The sequence below is a fragment of the Spermophilus citellus genome (assembly GCF_964194105.1).
Source record: "Spermophilus citellus genome assembly, chromosome: 12".
Lineage (NCBI taxonomy): Eukaryota > Metazoa > Chordata > Mammalia > Rodentia > Sciuridae > Spermophilus > Spermophilus citellus.
Genome location: NC_138198.1, coordinates 118,252,130 through 118,271,411, shown reverse-complemented (window position 1 = coordinate 118,271,411; position 19,282 = coordinate 118,252,130). Strand labels below are relative to the sequence as shown.

General features: G+C 42.3%; 1 protein-coding gene across 2 annotated transcripts; it reads right to left on the bottom strand.

The window, feature by feature from the left end:
* Positions 1-6,867: 6,867 nt before the first annotated feature.
* Positions 6,868-16,596, bottom strand: SERPINB12 (serpin family B member 12; the record flags this gene model as incomplete). Of its 2 annotated transcripts, none has more annotated exons than XM_081262638.1 (7): positions 6,868-7,272; positions 8,178-8,345; positions 9,292-9,434; positions 13,225-13,342; positions 14,582-14,722; positions 15,472-15,603; positions 16,417-16,596. In XM_081262638.1, 7 exons carry the CDS (start codon positions 16,582-16,584, stop codon positions 6,868-6,870), a joined length of 1,275 nt encoding a protein of 424 aa, XP_081118764.1. The 2 variants fall into 2 exon arrangements, with proteins under 2 accessions (XP_081118764.1, XP_081118763.1); XM_081262637.1 differs by having other exon boundaries at positions 15,526-15,603; positions 16,417-16,584.
* Positions 16,597-19,282: the final 2,686 nt, after the last annotated feature.

Sequence of the window (19,282 nt, the reverse complement as noted above, 5' to 3'; positions counted from 1 at the left end):
ATTCTGTTGGGGAGATGCTTACAATAAGTAAATAACAAGGTAATGTTCAACAGAATTAAATGCTATAAATTAAAGAAAGTATTTCATCTGTCAGTAGTTATTACTGAGCATTGGGGGTCAGATCTAGAAAACCATGGTAAAGAACATTCTTTTGGTAAATTTTCTGCTGATCACTTGGATTTTCTAAAGATGATCCTAAAAATCTCTGAACAGTGTCAGTATATTTTTAACCAATATTTATTCCTTTGATAGAACTTTGCCAGAGTGTCACAGAAGCCACTTAATTTCAAACCTGTGAACACGCAGATCAACAAGATAGCAAGTAAGGCACCATTTTTTTTTAATTTCCCTGTGTAAGATTATATATATATATATATATATATATATATATATATATATATATATATATATATATTTTCACCCATATTGTCACATGAAGATTTTTATGAATATTTATATTTCTCCATATTAATCTTCTTTGATTGTTTTTTTTAATTTCTTGGTTTTTATTACATTTTTAAAATTTATTTTAATAAGGTATATATGACAGCAGAATGTATTTTGATTCATTGTACACAATTGCAGCACAACTTTTCATTCCTCTGGTTGTACATGATGTAGCATCACACCATAAGTGCAGTCATAAATGTACCTAGGGTAATGATGTCCATCTCATTCCACCATCTTTCCTACCCCTATGCCCCCTCCTCCCCCCACCCTCCCCTTTGTCCCATCAAAGTTCCTCCATTTTTCCCATGTCCTCCCCCCCCACTTTATGGATCAGCATCCACTTATCAGAGAGAACATTCAGCCTTTGGTTTTTTGGGATTGGCTTACTTTACTCAGCATGATATTCTCCAGCTCCAGCATTTACCTGCAAATAATTTTATTCTCTTTTAATGCTGAGTAATATTCCATGGTGTATATGTACCACAGTTTCTTTATTCATTCATCTATTGAAGGGCATCTAGTTTGCTTCCACAGTTTATTGTGAACTGAGCTGCTATAAACAGGATTTGGGGAAAAAGGCACACTCATTTATTGCTGGTGGGACTGCGAATTGGTGTAACCAGTCTAGAAAGCAGTATGGAGATACCTTAGAAAACTTGGACTGGAACCACCATTTGACCCAGCTATCCCACTCCTTGGTCTAAACCCAAAGGACTTAAAAATCAGCACACTACGGTAACGCAGCCACATCCATGTTGATAGTACCATTTATTTTTTAAACTGCACTTAACTATTCCAACAGAAGAGGGCAATCGTGAACCAAGTAAACAAAACGAGGCACAGAAAGTACCTTCACACAGCTGCCAGTCATTTTTAGTCGGGAATGCTTTGTATGCACAGGAAAAATAAGTGCCAAAAAATATTCCCAATTACTATGAAAAGAAAACAGTGGAGCAACACCTTTCAGCTGATGGAAATACTCCCCAATAAATCAATCATGAGGGGGCAAAGCTGCAACATAACACTACCCCATGGACTAAATATCATTTAAAAAGCAGCTATAACCCTGAAGAATACCACAAATCATAATTTCAGAGTGGACATAAATAGCACTCCCCCCAACACACACACACACACACACACACACACACACACACACCACACAATGGAATAACACCATTGGCTGCCCAGTCTTGGAGACTTGGAGTCATGCTCATATCAGGAGTCACACCACCACCACACACACACACACACACACACACACACACACACACACCTGCACTCACCTGGTGGTTAGCCTTCCCTCTTAGCCTGGACTATGCCACAGGCTGTCCTGACTATCCAGCTGGCAGACGGCCATTGCTGGAACTTCTTAGCCTCCATATTCACACATGGCAGTCCCTCATGAATTCTCATTCTTTCTTTCTCTCTCTCTCTCTCTCTCTCTCTCTCTCTCTCTCTCTCTCTCTCTCTCTCTCCATCATTGCTAGCCATATCCCAGATTTTCTTCGCCAGTTCATTTTTAGATTTTTAGGTTAAAGGTGACAGGTAGGAAACTTGAAGTCCTTGTTCATGCAAGTTGCTCTCACACTTGAATACCCACAACTTGTATGGGCAAGACAGTTGACTTTCCTGTTTTCCTCAGAACTTTAAAATAAGGTTCTTTCTTCTTGAAGGACCAAAGAGAAACCTGAGCTCAATCTGATTCTCATTCCATTTTATAAATTCTATTTCTTGTAACTCAAGATGCTTTTAGAATACTTTCTTTTTTCTTTGATCCTCTATAATTTTGCCAGGGTGGAAGTATGATTATTTTTAATTTCGTACATATTAAGGAACTTCATTCCCTCAATTATTTCTGTTTTTATCCCTGAAATGTCCATTAATGAATGTTGGAACTTCATATACTACCTCAAATGGCTCTTAACCTTTTTAAGTACTTTCTATTGCTTTGCCTTTTTATTATGTTTTTTCCCTAGAACTCCAAAACTCAATCTTCCAGCTGACCCTCAGCTGTGTGCACTCTGATACTCAGTCTATTTACTGATCATTTGTAATAACTAAATTAATCCCAGAAACTATAAATGAATCTCTTAATTCCCTGGCCTTGTTTTATGAATGTTATTAATCTTATTATTTACATGTTTAAAGTCTCTTGTTTGACCTAGTAACTCAGCTGAGGTTGATTTCCTCACTATGTTGTATTTGTCACACATTTGGAAGGTCTATGTGATAGGCTTATTTTTTCATTCAATCTCCTCATTAGGGGGCCAGTGCATGCATTTTAGGGGTTTTCCACAGCTGGCCTTCACAGTTTGGGAATGGGAGGAACTGGGTGTGCTCTTAGACAAATGGACCAATGGCTTCAAATTTTGCATGGAAACTTCTCTCTGATTATTGCCTGGCTGCTGTTATTGCTACCTTATAAACAGCAGCTTCCTGCGTCCTCTATCCACAATCTTTAAGAACCAGCATTCTCTAGACTCTACTCCACCACCCAGAACTTTACCTTGAATAAGTTTTTAGCCTTCACAGTTCACATATGTAGAATTAAAAAAAAATGGAAGCAAATAATCCTTTGTGTTCTTTACTTCTATTGGGAAAGATAAAGTAGTGGTTATCTCTCAACTATAAGACATCCAGCCAGACAGCCTGGTTCAAATCCAGGGTTAACTATTTGCTTCCTGTGTGACTTTAAGGCAATTACTTATCATCTGTTCACTGTGAACAATAATAAAAACTTACTCCTCAGGATAACTGAGAGGATTAAATGTGTTATTGCCTATGAAGGTCTTTGACCAATTTGGGCACTCAACAAGACCATAGCATTAGGTGTTACCACTGTTCCAACTCAGAGATTTCATGGCTGGAGTTTTATTCAGAGTATTGAAACTCATTCCATGCCTGGATCCAACATGGAAGGAAGGAAGGAAGGAAGGAAGGAAGGAAGGAAGGAAGGAAGGAAGGAAGGAAGGAAGGAAGGAAATCAGCGCTAACAGAAAGAGTTACCGCTGCCAAAAATTTTTAAGCATAGTGAGAATTTTAAATAAGAAATTTATCTTTTTTTACTTTGATTATAAACTGAGGTCATATTTTTACTGAAGGGATTTCGATGCTGGATTTTTGAGTCTTGGCTGTATTAGATTCACTCAAAGCAACATGCATTTAATTTTAGTTTCTGTGATGTTTCCAGCATGGTGCCAGGTATTGGGAATTTAAACATAACAACACTCACACACAAAAGTATGTCTGAAAACAATTTTCTTTTGTATTTTCACACAAGACCAATTTGACCAATATGAAATTGTTTAATCATGTATTTTCCCTTCATACTAGGTTTCATTGTGTTCAGAAACTTAACCAAAAACAAAAACAAAAAAAGTGTTTAAGTTCTATCTGCTTGTTTTTTTTCAATCCTTACACATAAACTATTTTCTTTTCTCCTTAGGTACTGATAGGATTATTTTCTCAACCATTTGTTTTACAATTTTCTTGGCATGTCCATTTTTTATTACTTTTCTTGGAAATCAATAGGTGTAATCAGACAACCAAGAAGGTTTTCTTACATTATGTCTTTGATTATTGAATCCATGCCAGTAATCTGCTTTCTTCCTCAGAAACACCATAATTCTTGGGTTTACTTTCTATTCTTTCTCTGTGTCTACCAACTTCCCTCCTGTTATTTCTTGTACATTCTAAGAACTCGAATGTGCCCTATTCATCACTTAATTTTCCAGTGAGCCAGTTTCGCTCCTTGACTGCCTTTAAAACCTATTTAAATTCTTCTTGTGTTTTTGATTCCCCTGGCAGTCTTCTAATATTTCAAGGGCATTTATCTAATCTAATCCCATAGATGCCTGGTCTATTGAAATACTATTAAGCACACCAAAAAGTTTTCTAAAATTTTATTCTGCTTCTTGCTATAAATCATTCTTATAAAGTCTCCTTTTTGTATCTATATCATGATGTATTTTTTTCTTACCACTATTTTTTTTCATAATCCTATATTTTTCCCCATAGTTTTCACCTGGATTATGAGATGATCTACTCAGAATGTTTGTGTGTCAATAATGGGTGTATGGATTTCTCTCAACCCCACTGTTGTTCATCTGAATGCTTTTGAAATCTTTTTCACCCGTCTGTAGCTAAAACGTTGATGCACATGATAGATAACGTTACTTAGAAGGAAAACCTGTTGTATTAGAATGTGACAACTTGCAAATTAAGTCTATAGATTTAATATCCTCAGTTATAAATATGCATGAATGGGAATTTATTTTGTTATTTTTATTGAGTAAGAAGAAAAAGATTTGGATTATTTCGATTGAGTGCAAAGACTAGGATAAGAAAATGGACTTGGGGAACCAAAAGCCTAACATGAGAATGAGGATGAAGAATTCACGTGGAGTTCATCTTCATTCTTCATGGAGCAAAGAATCCACTGAGACAGCTGCACAGATTCCTCGTTCTGCTGCCCCAGTTGGACCTCTGTTTCGTGTTAATGATGTTGTGATTTTGAAGATGCCATGCATGCAAAAGAAGTAAACAGCAATTAGGAATGGAGCAACATGTTCTGGCTTGCCCCAGCTCAAGGAAAAAAGTGGGGAGGAGTTTGAGGGGAGAATATTTATTCAACACTGTAGGAAATCACAAGGAGGACTTGGGTCAAGATAAAAGAGAACACAGAGTCTGTTTACTGGGATTTTAGGGATTCTGGTCTGTTTGCACAGCGTCAGTGGGCCTGTAAGGGCCTAACCACCCATGGTCCCCTTACCAGAATAGTCATAGCAATAAGAAAGCAATTGTTTTGTCATCTTCATTTCCTTGTTTGTTTTACCAGTCAACATTGCGGACGGAGGGGACCTTGAACTGAAAAGCAGAGGAGTTTGTCCTCCTCGTGATTTTCATCTTGTGGGTTTTCTGGCAATCACAGCAACCTACCGAGCTGGTGCTCTTTCTGCCTCCAGCTGCCATATTGCAAGGTCAATCTTGCTAGACAAGAAAAGCACACACTGCCCCACATCACCGGTGACACATTGTTCTACTCCATCAATAAGTTTCCACAAAGAGAAGACTGCAGGGAGAGAATGGAGTTTGTCTCTCAGAGCACAAAGAAGACCCAAGGGATGGGGAGAAGGCCACATGGGGTCATGTAAAGGTGACCTTCCTACTCCTAAGTTAACTGCCACAGCCACCCTTAACCAGCACAGAGACAGATGGGAGCAGGAGAGTCACAGGCATGGCAATAAAGCTGGACCACAACCCAAATCACAAAAGAGACTGACAAATCCCTACAGTTGGACATGGCAGTGGTCATTCAGGGCCTTTCACTAAGGGATATCATGAACTCAGAGAGCTCTCCAGGAGAACAGAGCTGGGGGGTCTGGGGTCTGCACACTCAGGTGTCATACACACAGTGACCTAGAGCTCAGTGTGAAGCCAGCAGACGTCCTGGGAAGGATTCCACCTGCATCAGCCCAGGCACAGGACTGTTCCTACCAGTAGCATCACCAGGCATAAGGCCCCCTGGAAGGGCAAATAGGTCCCTGCTGCCAGAGAGCAGGGAGTGTGGAGCCCAGTTGCCCACTACAACACACTGGGCATTTGGCAGCAATGAACTACAGATGGGAATTCTCCAAGGAAGGGCATGAAGAAGAGACAGGGGAAGTGCTTCATGATACTCTAGCAGTTTTGATAAGAAAAACTGAGACCAAACTTTTTTAGATCCTCTTATCACTTTCCTGGGTCAGTGTCAAATTCACAATACAAATATTCTCCCGCTGTATGCAGAGTGAGTGCTGGCTGGGGATCCACACATCCTTGAGCTACGGTTTAAATACACCCCCAGATGCTATTTTCTCCCAAGTGAAAAGACCTTCCAGGACATCTTCCATGCAGTGGAAGAAGTAAGAGGAGGAGGCAGGGCCTCTTGCCCAGCAAGGGCCAGGACTATAACTGCCCTAGAACAGAGCTGAGTTTCCCAAACACATTCCAAACGTTTACTCTTGCTACCCCCATGTTGAAGTGGCTTCTGAGTTTTTCATCTCTGAAAGGTACTCTGTCAATGAGCTTTCAGAATTCCTTCATAAGGAGGTAGGTATCTTACATAAAATCAATACCATTCGAAACTGCATTGATCAGGTCACAGAGGGTGAATTTATATGCTTGAAAGTCGCAGGTAGAAGGGGAGAGGGAGGCAGCAAGGGCCCTTCATTAGAAACAGGCAGATGAAAATCAGCTTCAGGGTGAAAAAGATCAGGACAAACTCCGGCTGATGGCTGGGAGAGGTAGCTCGGGGCTGGAACAGGATGCAGTCAGCTCTGGATAGCAGCAGATGCACAGGTGCCCTCATTACACAGGGGAAGGAAGACCACTGCCACTTTCCTCCCACACCCCAGTGCTGGACAGTGGGTCCCTTCAAGGACTGCAGACCCTGCCACAAAAAAGAATGGTCTGGGTTTTGTTGTGTCTGATGAAAAAGAGAAAAGGCCTGTTGGCGTTGAACTCCACCCAGGACGGCAGTGACTTTTCCATGCCAACCACCCCGCTGGCTGCAGCAGCCTGGGTGCCATTTTCATCCACCTCCACGAAGGTCTTGTGCACAATCTTGGACAAGTACAGATTGGTGCTGGGAGAGATTCCCGAAAGGTCAGCCTTCGTCTCATCAAAGATATCCGTAATACCCATGTCTTGCAGAATGGAGTTGAGGTCATAGCTGTCTTCCAGGGTGAACTGGGGGAAGGAGATGGCTACTTTTGCTTCTGACATGTTTTCTGAGCTAGTCCAGGCCCTGAGTTTTTCATAACTTATTTTCCTTTCAAGCTACAAGAGTAAGAAAATAACATTAAGGATCAGACTGTAAACCTGCAAAGAATTAAGTGCCTAAGTCCGTTTTGACAGTCAGTTACATACAACCTTCAAGATCTTTCTCTAACCCTCAAATGGTCTCTGATTTCATTAAAAACTCCTCCAAGGAAACCTCTTTCCTCTCTAAAAGTTACAGGACAATTTGGGTTCCACTGTGCTTTGGTGCTTGACAGACTCATGTTCAAAGACCAGCAAAGCTCAGCTGGGCGAGCCTGAGCAAGCCCTAACATTTCAAAGTTAAATTTCCTCTTCTATAAAACAGAGATAAGATGTTTATGCTCTCTCAAGGATTGAGCAAAATAACATATGTGAAGTATTTAACAAAGTGCTGGCACATGGTAAATTCTGAATAATCGTTGTTACTGTTATTGTGATTACTATAGTGGTATTTCTCTCTCACCTTTTCCCTCATCTATCTTTTTACCCCAGGAGAGCCTCCCCAGCCTGCATTAATTCCTTAAAGTATTTTTGTCAAAGTGTTTGCATCCGAAAATGCAATGCACTTAGAGAGTCTTTAGTTGAACTACAGCAAAGTAGTCTAAGGAAGAGACCAGAAGTCAGCATACTCAGGGAAAATGGAAAGCTATTTCATTTGTGACAATTCTCAAGTGACTCAGCACTCAGATTCCTTGGCTGGGAAAAATGATTGCAGAAGGCTACGATTTAAGATATGACACTTCTATTTCAATAGTTTCGCTTAAACAAATAAGAAAAGATATCTAATCTAATTCAAATCGTTGTAAGTCTTCAATATCTCTGATAGCTAAGATACCATTCTTTCTCAGGTTGGTGGATAATAATAGTATTGTTCTCCAGGGATCTGCAGGTGAACTCAGTACAGACATGAAATGCAGACTCACCTCTTTCAGGCCCTTAATGTTGTCTGCAGAGAAAGGTGGCAGCAAGACAAACATGCTGACCTTCCCCGTGGTGTACTTCATCTCCAGGATCTGTGCCTGCAGCTCCTCTATGAAGCCGATTCTAAACGTGCCCTTTTGCTTCATCATCTTTACAGTCTTCTCTTCATTCTGTGGGTGACGAGGCAGGAAGTCACAGTTGGCCATGTGAGCTCACAAACCCCATGGTCCCAACTTCCCTGAGAACAGGGCTTCTTCAAGATGAGAAGAGTCTGTTCCAGAATTCCCAACCATGGCAGCAACCCCTCCTAGGAGAGCCTCTGTCCATTGAGCAGTCAGTCTTTCCTCTGCCAACGAGATCTTCCTGTGTTTTTAATCAGTTCTCAAGACTTTTGTGGGTAGGCTTCCTATCCAGACACCTCCCATAGCCTCGTCAGCCAAAGCAAGCCCAGCAAGCTCCCCATCTCCCAGGCCTACTCCAACCCAGCTCCTTGGTCTCGTGCCACCGTCCCCTCTGGCCTGGTCGACCCCTCCACAGCACCCAGAGGACCCATGGCTAAATGGTAATCACCCACATATTCAATAACAGCCTCAGGTCCATAGTTTCCTTCAGAGGAAAGGGCACTACCCAGAGCACCCAAGCCTCCCAATAACCTTGAAGTGGGGAAGTCAGCAATCTAGGACACAGAGGGGAAAAAACTGTCCCCAATAACAAAGCAAAACAGCTAACCAGTGGCTGGCTGCCTCGTCTCATCCCAGTGGCTTAGAACATGGGTTTGAGGGTAAACACAGAAGTAACTCCTAATGCATGGCTGAGTAACTTGGCCTTTGCATTTTTCCTTCAACTCCTACATTGCAATAGTAGCATCCACTTCATAATGTCATTTTGGAGGACAGATGAAATGATGAACAGAAAGCAGACAGTGCAGCACCTGGCACAGAATGCTCAAGGGACTTCAGGTGCTGACTTTGGCTCAGCCCTAAGTGCTAGGATGGTAAATGTGAGCTGCAATTCCGAGACCCGCAAACCATTGTTAGGCGACCACATACTGCAAACCGTTGTTAGGGGAAATCATGAATGGAATATCTAAAAGTCTACAGGCTGTCGTACAAGTACCTCATTCAGAAAGAAAGGTTCGTCAACTGTGTTGTCACAGTCAAAACGTTGTTCCCATTTGGCCTTGAAGTACACGGCGTTCACCAACACCAGCACAGTCTTGTCATTGATGGTGTCCTTGCTGAAGAGTTCCTTGATTTTACCTAATAGAGATGCGCCGGAGAATATCCTGAGTGTGAATTATGTCATAAGTCTTCATCGAGACAAGGATTTTTTAATGCATCTTAACATCCCCAGAGTTAGAGTGTCTGATTCAAGAGTTGACAAGAAAACAAAGTGAGGGTGCTTCAGGTGGAGAAGCAGTACAGGTAAAGGGGGGTGAGGAGGAGAGGAACCCCCACTCTGCCCTGAAGGAGGATCCAATCAGACACTGGAACTAAGGGACTCTCCTCCAACTCTCCACTCCACTTTTAATTGGAATTGTCATTAGGTGGCTAATACCATGGTTTACCTTTCAAGTTAGAGATCCGACCACCTGACTATTTTGGAGTCTCCTTGAGAAAACAGCTATGGTATTAACTGCCTCTTTCAAGCTCTTGTCAAGGTGCAGTATATACGGTTACACCCAAACAAATACACACAAAAATGTACTAGGCCTTGACACAAAGCCTCTTTTGTGGGGACTTTCACAAGCCTTCTTTCAGTTCACCCCACATAAGCCATGAGAGGCAGGTACCGTTATCTCTTCTTTATAGAACACAGACTGCGGCAATTAGAGGTGATGCCCAGCAGCCAAGAAGCAGCAAGGCCACCTACGCTCAGCCCTGACGTCTTCCCTCTGTTGACCCACAGTACACAGCACTGGGGATGACTAGGAAAGCTCCATCTGTCAGGAGCAGCGCCCCGCCCTGGGGTGCATCCTTCCACCCGATGTACCAAATGACCACTTACTAGAACACAGGCTGAGGTTTGAGAAGGGAAGACCTTTACCTCAGGAAGCCCGGGACTTAAATCCCTGAGAAATTACCAGAGGTAAGCTGGGCCTGGGGCTGCGTGAGGAAGACTAGATACAGGAAGCAGAAGCCTGCTGATGGAAGAGAGGGGCACAGGGCATTGCACCAGGTAACAAAGACAACTGAAATAAGTCCACTGCTGTTCCCAGGCTGCGGTCACTAAGAATGTGAGCAGATGCCCAGGGTTACCATCTTACGGTGAAGGCAGAAGTAGCCCTCTACCTTTATCTCAGGTATATGAACATTTTCCTCAACCCCCACATGGGCAAGCAAAAAATGCCCTGGTCTGTGTTCAGCAGTTTGCCTCGGCCCTGTAGGCTAAAACCCTTTTGGCCTGAGGGGTTGAGTTCCTTGCACTTTGCAACCCCGGGGTGCACTGGAAGAAGGGAGCACTGTCTAGGCCACACCTAGAGCAACAGGGGGCTGGTCTCCAGCCTCCTTTCCCAAGGACTGCCAAGGAGACCTCAGACCGCTTCCCTGTGGGAGGTTTGAGTCTCTGACCTGGGGCTAGTGGGAGATAAATCTAGGAGGAAATGGAGTGGAGAGACAAGACCACTGTAAGTAACCAAGAAATAGGAAAAAGACCTGGAGAAGTTAAGTCCTCTCAATGCTGACTGAGTCCAGAAGCAAGTTCACAATGAAGTGAACTTTTAAATTGGTGATTAATAATTGTACATATTTATCATGTACCATATAACATTTTAAAATATGTAGACATTACAGAATAGCTAAGTCAATCCAGCAAGCATATATACACATTATGAACAAAACTAATCTTTAAATAGTAATGACTACAATAAATAAGACCTCAAACCTAAGGATATAAACTGGTCATGAATATTTTATCATTTTGAGAGGGTCCTGGGTATTAAATCCAAGGGTTCTTTACCACTAAGGTACATCTTCAGTCCTTTTTAATTTTTATTTTGAGACAGGGTCTTGCTGGGTTGCTAAGGGTGACCTTGAACTTGCATACTTCCTGCCTCAGCCTCCCAAGTGACTGGGATTACAGCTATAATTACACATACAGATTCCATTCCACAATGCCCTTAGAAACAATTTTTTAAAAACGTGATCATGGATAGGGCATATTTCCCTATAGTAAAATCCTTAATTTGTTTGAAATTTTTCATTAAAATATTGGACACATGTTATAGGACACATGAATAGGGTAGCAGATAGGCAATTTCTTCATTTGGGTATATTAAAATGTTCAGATCAGAGCATTATGAGTCACTCTCTAGCTCTTACCAAACAATCCTTCACCTACCTAAGTGGTTGATAAAAATCCTTCTGATCCACCTCATAGTACTTCTCCAATCCATCCTCCTCTTGCCACCTCCTCTGCCACCAACTGGTCCCAGCCACCAGCTCCTTTTCTTCTGTCTTGGTGCCCTGACCATCTACATTCACATCTCCTTCTGTCCACTTCTGATCTGATCTCCATTCCACAATCAGAGTCGTCTTTTAAAAACACACCCCTGCCTTAAACCCTTTCTAGCTCTCTTTTACTCTTAGTTCATCATGTAAAACAAAACAAACAAACAAAATACTGAAAAGTTCCATGCTTGGGTGGATCCTTATTAAGTCCATGCAAACTTATATATTAATTATAAGTAAATATTAGACACCACAACCATTGCTGTAACTTTGAAATACTCAATAGCTCAAAGAATACTTTTAAGTGTGCCATATTATTTTTGTTATGTGATGTTTTAAGTCCAAGAAATGGAGCTCTCAGTAATGCTAATATAACAGATGAACTTCTATCTCAAGGGATACCTTACGGGAAGATAATGGGTAAATGAACATTCAGTGCTGAGGACACTGGTATGATTTCAAAAGTGCTAGAGACCCATAATTACCAGCAGAGGGAAACTCCATAATAAAGCAGTAGAAGCATCAAAATAATAATAATAATAATAATAATAATAATAATAATAATAATAACAATAGCCTGTAGAACTGATTCAGAATATGAGACAATGGTTCTACTTATTAAAGAAACATCATTTTAGAGAATCATGGGTTTTAAGGAAGCAAGAGACCTTCCAGTGTCTACCCTGTCATTCTACAGTCACAGCCACTGAGAACCAGCATCGTGGTCAACATCATGACCGTGACTAATTTACCTGCTTTCAGACATAGTTTCATTTTGTTTTGTTTCTAATGCAAGTATCTCTAGAATGAAGGCCCTCTTACTCAAGAAAAGTATAAGTATTTCACAAAGAAAGATATTACTCCAAAGCAGCACGGTTTATGTGCTACTTGGAATAGCCACATATCTGAGTGACTTTAAGAAAATTTGTAAGGAAACAGTTAAAAGAGCAGGACATAGTAGATAAGTGTCCTTGGTGGGGAGGGTCCATGATGGGTACTTCATACACGTGGTGTCCAGGAAAGTGTGGTTGATACGTGGGTTTGAGAGTGAGAACACTGGGGCCTATTTTAAACATGACTGGGAGGAATGGCCAGTTTAGACGCTCTGCATTCCTACAGACTCTCTTCCATTTAAAGACCTCCATTTGGCTGGGAGCTGGGCCCATTTACACGAGCCTCAAAGTGTCAACACTTGCCACTGTCTCTACATTCTCCTTCACTCAGGAAACATTTTTACACATCGTGAAAAGTTGATAAGTATAAAAGTTTTATTATTTCCATGTCCTTCTGAATAACTTCATAATCTTAACTTTTTACTAACCCTTTAAAATTCATGGAAAGAGTTAAACTCCTGCCAGCCCTGGGCTTGGTTGACAGGCATTTCATCTTTATTTATGTTCAAACAAAAGAGCAATAATAAATAACCAAAATATCTAAGCATTTGAAACATTTGATGCTCATTCCAAACAAGTTTTGAACACAGTCTACAAATGTCAGCATCTGTCCCCAAAAGACCAACAATCTGAAAAGCTGGGCTTGCCGTTTAGTCTTCTCTGAAACGGAAAGGAATAGCAGCTACGTTGCGTTTGGTCCTCCTTACCTTGGCATTGAGATTCAACCCAGAAGTTGATCTTTTGTCTGGACTGTTCAGTGTCTTTCCGGAAATCAACACTTTCAATCGTCGTGTGGTAAAATTGAATCACACCATCTAAGTACTCCTGTGCAATTGGAATAGAGGGGAAAGAGCACAATAAAATCATGTGGAGATGCACAAGTTTAGAGCGAGGCAGTCACGGGAAGCCTAATGGGGAAGATGTCCTCCTGGTCACCTAATGCTGGGGGAGCAGGCCTGTCGGGCTCTCTCTACCCCAGTCCTGGCTAGCCACCATGGCAGAACAGGACACAACCCTCATGAAGCTGTCTGAAGTTACAATGGCAGACGGCTTTCCTGCCAGACAGTGTTTTATCTGAACAATCCACACGTGGAGACATCACAAAGTAAATATAGAGTAACTTAAGAGACTTAGCTGTAAAATCCTTCTGTTTTTAAGAATTAAAGTCCTCCTTAATGCCCACAGAGTTTTCATTTAGGGTAACAAAAAAGTTTCCCAAGTCTATAGGGTAATGGCTACACAACACTGTGAATGGAACTAAGGCCACCGAATGGTGCACTTAAAAATGGTTAAAATGGCAAATTTTGTGCTACGTATATTTTTACTGTAATTTTTAAATGAACAATGTAATATACCAAAACTGTTGATTTGTATACTTTTAATAGATGAATTGTATCATATCTGAATTTATATCCCCAAAATTTATTTTTTAAGGAATAACCGGTCATTCCCACTGTAAAAGAACGCACTTATTTTGGTCAAAAGTAGGCTCTCTCCTTCCCTCTATAGTCCAACTCTAAACAGCTGTGACACATATGTGCCATCGGTCACACTCCTCATGTCTGGGCTTAGTATGTGGCTCCTCCTGGAGACTGGAGGGCAACCAGAGCCCGAGTTGAGATACATTCTGCCAGGTAGAAGCTGCTGAGTCACAGAGACCAGACCTACGGCTCTGGCTCCCAGAACGTCACTTCCACTGGGGCCGCCTGATCATGGCACCAAAGGGGACTCTAGAGAAGTGCCTTGAAGGCAGCCCAAATCTACCAGGCCCCTGGATTGGGAAAGAAGGTCACTAGAATGTCATTACCAAGCCCACGCACACTCCCAAGGCGGCTGTGAACATGACCCTTTGGCCACCCACTCTGCACACTTACAACAGACCTTATAAACTTGAGTTGAGAGGTGGGTGTGGGACAGGAGGTGTGACCTGGACATCCCACCAGTCCACAGCACATCCTCCCATGAAAGAGCTCTGTGTGCCCCGTGGCAGGTGAACTATCAAGCTTCTTGCTTTTTAAGCAGCACACTCTGTGATGGCTTTCGTCCCCGTCAGGCTCTACTCACCGGGCAGATTGGGTATTCCTGCTCTCCATAGAGCCTGTTGGCCATACTCATGGTGTAGTGAACTTTGACCCTGCCCAACTTGGAGAGAAGATTTCCGAAGTAGCAGCTGAGCAGCTCGTTCTTATCACTGGAGGACTTGGCCTAACAAAAGAAGAGACAAAACACGACCTCAAACAGGACTATCAGGAGAGCTGCACACCCCTAAAGGACAGGTATTTTCACAGAGACCAGTCAGAGTTGCTGGGTGTTCTCTGAGGTGAAGAAGAGAGAAAGGAGGTGAGAGGGGTCCCTGGGAAACCATGGCTCCCACAGTGGAGTCAAGATCACTCAGGAAAATGTGTCTAGGACCCAGCGATGCACAGGGGCACCCTGGCTTCCTCAGTATTCAAAAGGACACAAAGAAATCCAATTGTCTTCCACCTCCTAAATTTCAAGGTAGGGAGAGCCTGGAGAATGTCCTTCCTACCCCTGGGCTGAGCTGACCACGGCAGCGTTGTGTGTCAGGGCATCTCTCAGCACCAAACAGAGCTGCAGAGGTGGAGGGAGGCAGATGCCACTGCACCTTGACCCCTGGCTCCCCTTCACCTTCAGCCACACTCCATCCTGGGAGCCTGTGGTCTGCGGAGGCAGGCGGGTAATGGGGATGTGGGCTAAGTGACTTTTTTTTTTTTTAATCCTGAGCAGAAGATACCAGGTCTTACTCATTAAGAAGCTAACTCAGGGCCAAGGATGTATAAAAAGCCTAATTACAAAGGAATCATAGGTCACATGAGGTTATTGCTGTTCACAGCAGCCAGGACTCATGTCTGGGGATGAGTAACCCTCTCCAGTTGCAGTCGAGAACCAGCAGTCTGCAAAGAAGAGGGCAGGAGTTCAGGGCAGCAGCTCACCTGCACATCCAGAGGCTCTGTGGTTTCTTTCTGCCCTTCCAGAGAACTGTCAACCTCTATGGCTTTTTTGCTTTTCAAACAGGGGTCAGGTTCTTTGCTTTCACTCTGGGAAAGTTCATTGAAGTGTAGTACCTGCGTGATGACGGGGGAGGGTCTTTCAGACAATATGAACAGGAGGAAGCACCAAGAGAGAGCTTCAGTCACATTTTTATAATGTGACAAGTAACAATGATTATGCAGTCGAACAAAATAATCAACCATCATTCACAGAAATGAAGGCTTCTTTCCTTAGATCTGGGGTTGAATGCAGAGGAAGTAACTGAATGTTCCCTCTGTCCAGGATAGCATTTAGGGACTTAAAAGACTCTCGGGCTGCTGTGTTGAGAAGAGATGGCCCATGGGAACAGCTTCAGGAGACTGTCCATAGTGCCATGTTAGAAGAGATGGTGAGGTTCAGGCCTCAGGGAGATGGCAAGAAGCATCTGGATTCTGGTTATATTTGGAAAGAAAAGTCAACAGAATCTTCTGACCCACATGGTGTGAAGTGAGAGAGAAAAAGAAGGGTTAAGGAGGACACTGAGAACGTGAGCTGCTGGACAAATACCTGGTGCTTAATAAATATTTAGTTAATGGAATAAGCAAGAGAGAAAGCACGCATATTAAAAATCACCAGCTAATACTGTTACCAATAATTATAGAGAGACAGACTTGTAGACAGAGATAGAGACAAAGAAGATGAGTGGGAAAAGCTGTCTGCTGGGGGGAGGCTGGGGAGGCTCCATAAGGAGATGGAGTTAGAACCTTGAAGACGGGTAGAATTGAAGAGAAGGTGAGGACTCAAGCAAGCCCACTGTGCAGTGGATCAGCTCAGCAGAGGATCAGCATCTGACTTTGAATGTGCACCCGGAGTCCAGGACCCCATGCAGCACCTTCATGGATACACACCTCATCAATCTGACGAGCACTGTCATTTCTAGCCCCCAGGCGGACCATGCCCAGGGCAGCTGAGAGGCTCAGAGGAGAGTAAAAGATATTTTTTTTACTCTCATCTTTGGTTATCTCTCCGAAAAGATCCAAGGAAAATTTGGTATTTGCTTCAATCAGAGACTCCATTGTAAAACTGACAACTGCCTAAAACAAAAAAAAGAGAGAGAAAGAGAGAGAGAAAAAAAGTGGTGATTGGAGAACACAGGCAAATAGACAAACAAATCATTCTTATTTTTAATACTCAAGATAAAATCATAGACAATTATTCAATGTGTGATTAATAATTAATAAATAATTAATAAACTGGAAGACTAAGGTCACCCATCATTATATATCCAAACAATGGTGCCAGTATTGTATCCATAGAGAAAGAAATCTATTTTTGTTCAGTGGTATGAATTAGTTTCCCAGAGCTACCTTACAAATTACCACAACTGAGTGCCTTAAACAGCAGGAGTTTATTCTCCTGCAGTTCTGGCAGATAGATGTCCAAAATCAAGGTGTTGGCAGAATCAGTTCTTTCTGGATGCTCTCAGGGAACATCTTCTCTTCCAGCTTCTGGTGGCTGCCAGCAATCTTGACATTTCTTGGCTTATAGACACATCACTCCAATCTCTGCCTCCATCTGCACATGATGCCCATGACTATATGTGTGTGTGTGAGAGTGAGTGAGTGTGTGCCCAAATTTCCCCTTTATAGACACCAGTCATTGGATTAGAGGCCTAAATCAGTATAACCTCATTTAATTTAGTCCTCCATGACCCTGTTTTATTAAGTTCACACTCACAGCTGCAGAGATTAGGACTTAAACAGATCTTTTGGTGACACAACAATGCTACTCATTTCTTTGGGGAGCCTCCTTTATTCAGGTACAGTATGGTCAAAGGTTGCCATTCCTCACAATCAAATCAGCAGCCAAGAAAACCCTGTGCTACCTCCTCCTCTTCCTCCACAGGCTGTGCCTGTTTCTGCTTAAGTCTTTTGCCTTCTCCCCTCAGTGGTCTGTGCCTGTGGATTTGCCCAGCAAACAGTCCTGGGTCATGACCCTGGCCAGCATTCTTACCTCCATTGACTCATTGCATATGCAGCCTCCAGAACTTGAGGCACTTGAGCAGTCATTAATATTGTTCAAGAGGAAACAGATCTTCAAAGGTCATGAGTGTATAGAAGTCAATTCTTTCAACATCCTTTTCAAGAGAATGACTTTCCTAAGAATAGATTTCTGGTCCCTGACCCCAAGCTACTCTAGAAGTAGCAAGAAAGTCCCCTGGAGATCTTACCTTGGACCTGTGGCTTGCAAATTAAATGTCTTTTCTTTGGTCTCTTTGCTTATGGATAGTGCATATTTCCAAGATGAAAACATATGCCCCTTTATTTGCAGTTTTGTCATTAGGCATGTGCCACACAGTAAGCATGAAATAAGTTAGTTTACTGAGTTGAACAGTGCACTTTGACTTTAACATTTTTCCAGTTTAATATACGTTTTTATAACTAATAAATTCTAATTTAAAAACATAATCTTAGACAACTTTTTTTTAAATTTATACCTGATATGATCTGAATAGTTTACATATATTAGCTTTAACCCCACATTTCTGCAGGGTGGATATTATAGCTCCCCTTTTACAAAATGAGAAAACTGAAGAATCAAATCACATATATACTTAATCCCAAACTAACTACTCTTCCTACTATATCCACTATGGCTACAATACCTGCCCTCAACTTAGGATAAGCTGGTCCTACATACCCCCACACCTAGTCACATTTTCCCTCCTTGTTCAGTTGCGTCTATTTTTATCCTTAAATTCTTTCTACCAGATGTGTACTTGCTTTGAATTTCCAATTTTGTGCCTGGGAAGCTAGATTTGAGATATGCTCTGTATTTTAAAACAATCTGTGGGTAATTATAGGTCATGTTTTTTCAGGAGCCATCTGCCCTAATAGGTGGGTGGATTTCAGGTAATGTGCATCCTGGGTGCGCCTGGCAATTCAGTTTGCTTCTTACACTGGAAAGTCACCTTTGCATTTGTTGGGAAATACTTCACATCCAACACATTTTCTCTACAGCATGGTTCATATGGCCCACTTAGTAGCCACAGGTCTACCAACGAAGTAAAGAAAACAAATACATTAAAGACAGCCGTGGGTGAGGGGATTCCACAGGCTTTGGATTTCATAAAACTTTATAGAAAAGGCAGTCTAATATTTTTAAAGCTGTGGTTGTAGGACCAAGGCTGATATCTGATGAAAATCTTCAGCATCAAGAGAGAAGAAGGTAAGGGCCACCCTGGCTACTTGTCCACAGAGGCTGGCAATTTTGAAGGAAAGAAGGGTGTGCATGCAAAGACAGAATGGTCCTGACCGGCATCCGTAAGCTCCAGCTCAACTTTGCCTTCGCTCCTTTCTGTGGATGTGCCCCTGGCACAGAGGGGAGGGTGTTTCTCTCTGGCATGAGTGCCTCCAGAACAGAGTGACCCGCATCTCACGTACTTCAGAAAGGGCGTGGCTGCTTGTGGGCCTACTCCCTTCTTCTCAAGATACACAAAACTGAAGCCAGGTGAAGTGAAGTGATTTGCACACCTCTACGGCAGGCCAGAGAAAAGCTAAGATCTCTCAGTACCTGGCCTGCTCTCCTGGTTTAGGCACTTGTTTCTAATTCTTGCAGTACCCTTACTCACTCTGTGAGCTGCAGAACACCTCCAAATTCTGCACATTTCTATCTAAAACTTCTTCAAATTTGTAAACTACTTTTCATGAGTCTCCTGAGATGGACTGCAACTACTATGATGTTGTCACCGCAGCCAAGTCTCCTTTTCTGAGA